This window comes from Urocitellus parryii, chromosome 6 (genome assembly GCF_045843805.1).
Source record: "Urocitellus parryii isolate mUroPar1 chromosome 6, mUroPar1.hap1, whole genome shotgun sequence".
NCBI classification, from domain to species: domain Eukaryota; kingdom Metazoa; phylum Chordata; class Mammalia; order Rodentia; family Sciuridae; genus Urocitellus; species Urocitellus parryii.
Genome location: NC_135536.1, coordinates 113,309,512 through 113,315,225, shown reverse-complemented (window position 1 = coordinate 113,315,225; position 5,714 = coordinate 113,309,512). Strand labels below are relative to the sequence as shown.

At 41.7% G+C, this 5,714-nt stretch overlaps 1 protein-coding gene and 1 pseudogene across 1 annotated transcript; one reads left to right on the top strand and one right to left on the bottom strand.

Annotated features, from left to right (window-relative positions):
- Positions 1-1,459: 1,459 nt before the first annotated feature.
- LOC113182076 (N-alpha-acetyltransferase 20-like) lies at positions 1,460-2,163 on the top strand (annotated as a pseudogene).
- A 1,446-nt stretch (positions 2,164-3,609) lies between these two features.
- Rplp1 (ribosomal protein lateral stalk subunit P1) lies at positions 3,610-5,714 on the bottom strand. Its single transcript, XM_026387731.2, has 3 exons — positions 5,529-5,714; positions 4,764-4,838; positions 3,610-3,852 (listed from the first exon to the last, which is right to left on the bottom strand). Exons 1-3 carry the CDS (start codon positions 5,598-5,600, stop codon positions 3,655-3,657), a joined length of 345 nt encoding a protein of 114 aa, XP_026243516.2. The 5' UTR covers positions 5,601-5,714; the 3' UTR covers positions 3,610-3,654.

Below are 5,714 nucleotides of genomic sequence, written 5' to 3'. Positions count from 1 at the left end.
TGAAAAAAGAGAGATTAAAGTTCATAGGCACTTTGGATGGCTACTCACTCCATTGTACAATACATTCAGTGAAAATATATTTTTGTCATGGTTCTTTCGTGGCTCATTAGTGAGGACAATTCTATAGAACATGAGCCTTTTGTCTGAGCCTGGATGCCTGCTGACACATAGGATCATTAAAGTGTTGAGGGACCAGCTGTGGACCTAGGTATTTTTCTAGTATGGACAGGAGAAATGCGAACACAATTGAGAATGATGGATCTACTTAAAAATGGTTCAGGATACATATAGTTCAGTGGTGGAGTTCTTGCCTTTCATGTACAAGGCCCTGTATTTGATTCCAGCACTACAGAAAGGAAAATGTTTAGTACAGTAGCATATACCTGAAATCAGGATGCCTAGCATGAGCCTTGACAACTCAGCAAAATCTTATCTCATTATAAAACAAGGGGATATAGATATAGCTCAGTGGTAAAGCATCCCCAGGGGTCAATCCTCAGTACTATGGTGGGAGTGGGGGGCAAGCAAGGTGTATGCTTGGTGAACAATCAGGAGCATGAAACAATGAGAAACCAAACTTGCTTGATTGGAAAGGATGGGATGGGATGGGGGAAGGTTGAAAACAAGATTTGGGCCTACAGGACCTCAAGACTCTGGATACATCTGTTTTTTCTGACATGCACAAAGGACATAACATCAGTGCCAACAAGCACTGATGGACATGTTGACTTACCTCTAGTTCATTCTCAATATGAAGTAGGTATTACCATTTTTTCAGAGTAATTTTGAGGCTCAAAACTAAAACAGGTTAAACTTGCTTTTATATCAAGTGAATAAGGGTTATTTTTTATGTGGCTTTCCTAATTTGACTTCAGATTCTTAACTATAAAGGTCTTTAAAAGCCAAACCACCCAGTGAGGCCACATACACTTTGAGTCTTGCTAGAGTACATTTTTGATTGTACTGTTTGGTAGTTACATCCATAGTTTACCACTTCCTCCTTCCTTATATTTACTGAGTACAAGGAATTCCTAATGTTGTCTCCTCTTCAGCTCTGAGTAGTATCAGCATTACAAAGGACACTTGATGGAGGAACCTGGGACCATGCTCTCCAGAATAAATTTAAGAGTCAGAGCTAGGTTTTTATCTGTCACTCAGTAATTTTGAATTTCTACTTCCCCATTTGAAGTGAGATTTTACCACCTTGAGATAACAGGATACTTTATAACAGTCTTCATTGGCCTTTTTAGTATAACATTGTATACCTTTATATTCCTCCCTCCCATAATCCCATTTCAAAGTTCTAAATGGCTTATCATCCCATGTCATTTATCAGATATGCATGGCTCTTCTGTTTTGTGGAAAGTATAATGTGGTCACACAAATTACTACAGGTTTAAAATATAACCATTTCGAGGTGCTGGCTTTCTAGGCTGGCGGTGGTGGTGGTGGCGGCGAGATGACCACGCTCTGGGCCTTCACATGCGACAACCTGTTTCGCTTCAACATTAACTTGGACCCACTTACAATACCTCGCCCACTGGCCATAGTATTTCATTGTTGCAGAAGCACTTGGTGAGAATTAATGGGTTATATTATGGGTAAAGCAGAAGGCTCAGTAGTCAGAAAAGAATGGCATGGGCACTTCACAGCTGTCTGTTGCCCCTGAATTTCTACGCCTTTGGCTGTTAAACTTATGGAGTTATTAGAGGAGATTTCAGAAAGATGGATTTTTTTGTTGATCTTTTGTAAGAGTATCTAACCAAGTTGCAGTCAACATGTACAAGCAATTGGGCTACAGTGTGTATAGGACGGTCATATAGGACAGTCATAAGAGTACTATTCAGCCAGCAAAGGGGAGCCCGATGAGGATGGCACTTTCCAGGCACACAAAAAAATAAATCATACCGGGGCTGGGATTGTGGCTCAGTGGTAGAGCACTTGCCTAGCACAGCACCACATAAAAAAATAAAGGCATTGTGTTGTGTCTATCTACACCTAAAAAATATTTTTAAAAAATATGCAGAGCCAAACTTCAGTAAGGGGCACATGTGGTGACTGCAGTGAACACATGCCCTGCATAGGTGGAAAAAAATTAAAAAAAAAAAAAAGAAACCCATCATACCATTAACTCATCCTGTGAGGCCTGAAGACACTGAATAACCCATAGGCAGTTCCAAATAGTTTATGGACAATATTATTTTCATTGGATGATCTTAGAGCACTATCAGGAGAAAAGTAATCATTTAGGTCTTAAAGACTTTAAGAAAATACAGGATATAAACATATTTTCAATCTCATCGTTTCCATTTAGCAATATCACGTCTTAAAATCTGTTTGCTCTAATAAAATTCAATCAAGAAGGCAGCTAGGTCAGAAGGAAGCTTTCCACTATGATTCAAAATGTGTATGCCAGGAAGAGACTTATTCCAGCCTCTTCAATTCTGTGCCTGAGAACCACTGCTCTCTCTATATATATGGTATTGAACTATTAAACCTTTAAAAGCATATATGAAATGTATGATCTTATATCTAAGATATATAATAATTGTTGATTCTATGAAAAAAAATCTAACCAAACCATAGCCTAATCATTGGTGGCCTATCACTAGTAACCCCTCTTTAAAAAAAAAAAAAACCTCTGCTTCTAACATTTCTGATAGTCTATGTAGTTTCTTTTGGGTAATAACCTCATACTTGGGAAATAATTATTTTCTCAAATGGTTGTAGCACTATACACAAGGGCCATTCATTAGCACTGGGCATCCTGCTTATTACTAGTGACCTCATGTCCTCCTTTATTGACACAGATGTGGGTCTAGGATTATTCATTTTTATATACCTGGCACTTTGAACAATACTCATGTTTAGGGTTGGGGATGTGGCTCAAGCGGTAGAGCGCTCGCCTGGCATGGGTGCGGCCCGGTTTCGATCCTCAGCACCACATACAAAGATGTTGTGTCCGCCGATAAAATAAAAAAATAAATATTAAAATTCTCTCCCCCTCTCACTTTAAAAAAAAAATACTCATGTTTATAAATCTGTTACTGGGTGCCCTAGCACCTTGAAAAATGAATTTCCAGGGGCTGGAGTTCTAGCTCAATGGCAGAGCACTTGCCTAGCATGTGTGAGGCACTGGGTTCAATCCCCAGCACCATATATAAATAAATGAAATAAAGGTATGCTATCCACCTACAACTACAAAAAAAGTTAAAAATAAATAAATGAATTTCTAGCTGGGCATGGAAGTGCATACCTGAAATCCCAGCAGCTCGGGAGGCTGAGGCAGGTGGATTGTGAGTTTAGACAGCCTCGGCACTTTGACAGCTTTTCAAAGAGGTTTGAATTCTGGTTTTGCCTGCTTTGAGTAACTGAGGACTAATCCACACACTGTAATCATAAAATCACAAGGCATCTACTCTGATCCTTTTCTCACCCCCTGTGTTCAATATTAGGTGCCTTCCTAGTGTCAAGGCTTGTATAAGATTTCCCACTTGGTAATGGTGACAGAGGAAAAAACCTAGCTCACGTTGTGACTGAAAAGCAAAGGGCAAAAGCCAGCATAGCATTACAGAAGATTAAATTTGTAGAAATTTCCAAACTATCAGCAAAGATTTAGGTTTTTTTTTTTATTATTTAACATGTTAAAAGAATTTAGTCAAAAAGACCAAAACCCATGTCATCATCAGACTCCTCGGATTCTTCTTTCTTTGCTTCCACTTTCTTCTCCTCAGCTGGGGCAGCTGCTGTGGAGGGTGCAGGACCTCCTGCCGGTGCTGCACCAGCTGCTGGAGCAGGCCCACCAGCCCCTACGTTGCAAATGAGGCTCCCAATGTTGACATTGGCCAGGGCCTGCAACACATGGGTAAAGGCTTAGTCCTCTTTTTTTTGTATAGCACTCACTACAGCCAAAAAATAAAAATAAAAGTACTCCTCATTTCGATATAACAGTAACCAATCCCCAATATACTTTTCTTCCTGCTATACTGGAGATTTCCTTTCATTGTCTGTCAGTAACATCTAACTTTTCAACCCCAAGACTGACTTCTCTCAGAACAATGCATACTACTATATAAATGACATACTGTTCAACTTTAAATCTCATACAGTATTTACATTGCTATATAGGTAGAAAGATACAGCTAACTGAACATCTTCCTTTATGAATGAGATAACTGACCCAAAATATTTTGTTGGGAGAAAATTAAAGGTTCATGAAACACTCAAAACAAGATTCTTTCCAGTCAAATGACTCCTCTTAACAGTGCAGGCTGCTAAGGTAATTTAGGATTTTTATTTACTGGCATGGCTATAACATTTCCAATCTTTCCAAACTCTGTGGAGGACACAGCCCTAAGAGATGCTATTATTAGTTTCACTTGCCAGATATTAAGTAACCTGTACATGTAAGTCAGCCAGTTACGTTCCTTGGGCAAGAACCTTAGTCATTTCTATCCCAACACATATTAAGTAGTCGATTAAAAGCAACTAAACTACCCAAAAAAAAAAAACCCCTACCACTATACTGTAAGAATTTCCATGGAATAACACGAATATTATTTATCTCATTGAGAGGATTAACTGGTTAAGAATTTTTTTACTATATCAGAACAAAAGGAATGAGAAACCAGTTAAAAACACAAAAGGCGTGCTCTTTAGCTCCTAAAGATAGAAACATGTCAAGATACTTAAAGTACACTGACATGTATACCTGACCTAACAAATTAGTAGGCCTTCCCAAACACTTGTCATCAGCACCTTACCTTGGCAAACAAACCAGGCCAAAAAGGTTCAACATTTACACCAGCTGCTTTAATGAGGGCATTGATTTTATCCTCCTGAAACAAACAAAATGCCAATCCATCAGACAGCAAAGTGTAGGTAAATGTCTCGAAAATACTGCCCAGTTAAACTGAAGTCACTTAAAAACTCATCTTCACAACCAGTTCGGATGTCCTGTCTGTATTTCGTGAATGCTTCTTCTTAAAAGGATTTTCCTTACATTACGGTTACTACCAGCCAAAGAAGAGCGCACTCGGCGTCTAGCCACGCGGCGAGCCCAAGGCCACAGTTCGCTTGCTGGGCCTTGCCCGAGTCACAGACATTTTGTGTCAGGAGACCAGGGAGCGCTCCTGCCCCGCCTCACAGGCCTATTACGACCGAAGGGTTTCGAGGCAAACGGATCACATCTAAAGCAAAAATTTTTGTGTGCGCATTGGAAGAAAGTGCGGCGCAGAATGCCCAAGCGCCGCAGAAAAGGGATTCTATGGACTCAAAGCCGATGTGCCCAAACGCAGGCACACTCCGGGCCCGCACGTGGCCGAGACCACAGATCGGCCGGCACTGCGCCGGCCATGCGGCAGCAAGATGTCGGCGGCCTGGGCAGGCCTTAAGCACCAGGCCTGTCCACGTGGAGAACTGGGAACCAGTCGTTCTGCCTAATACAGGGCGAAGGCGAGGGTGGCCGCTACCCGACCGGAAGAGCTAGGCCTGACCGCCAGGAGGGCGAAATACGGGGCTGTACTCACCGTGACGGTCACCTCGTCATCGTGCAGGATGAGGGCAGAGTAGATGCAGGCCAGCTCGGAAACAGAGGCCATGGTGCTGACTGTCGGGCGCGGTGCTAGTCGCCGGATGAAGTGAGGGCCTCACCCCAACGCGGCCTTAGCTTCTCGGAAGGACCGAGCACCTTGGCGGCACCTGAGGAAAGAAGG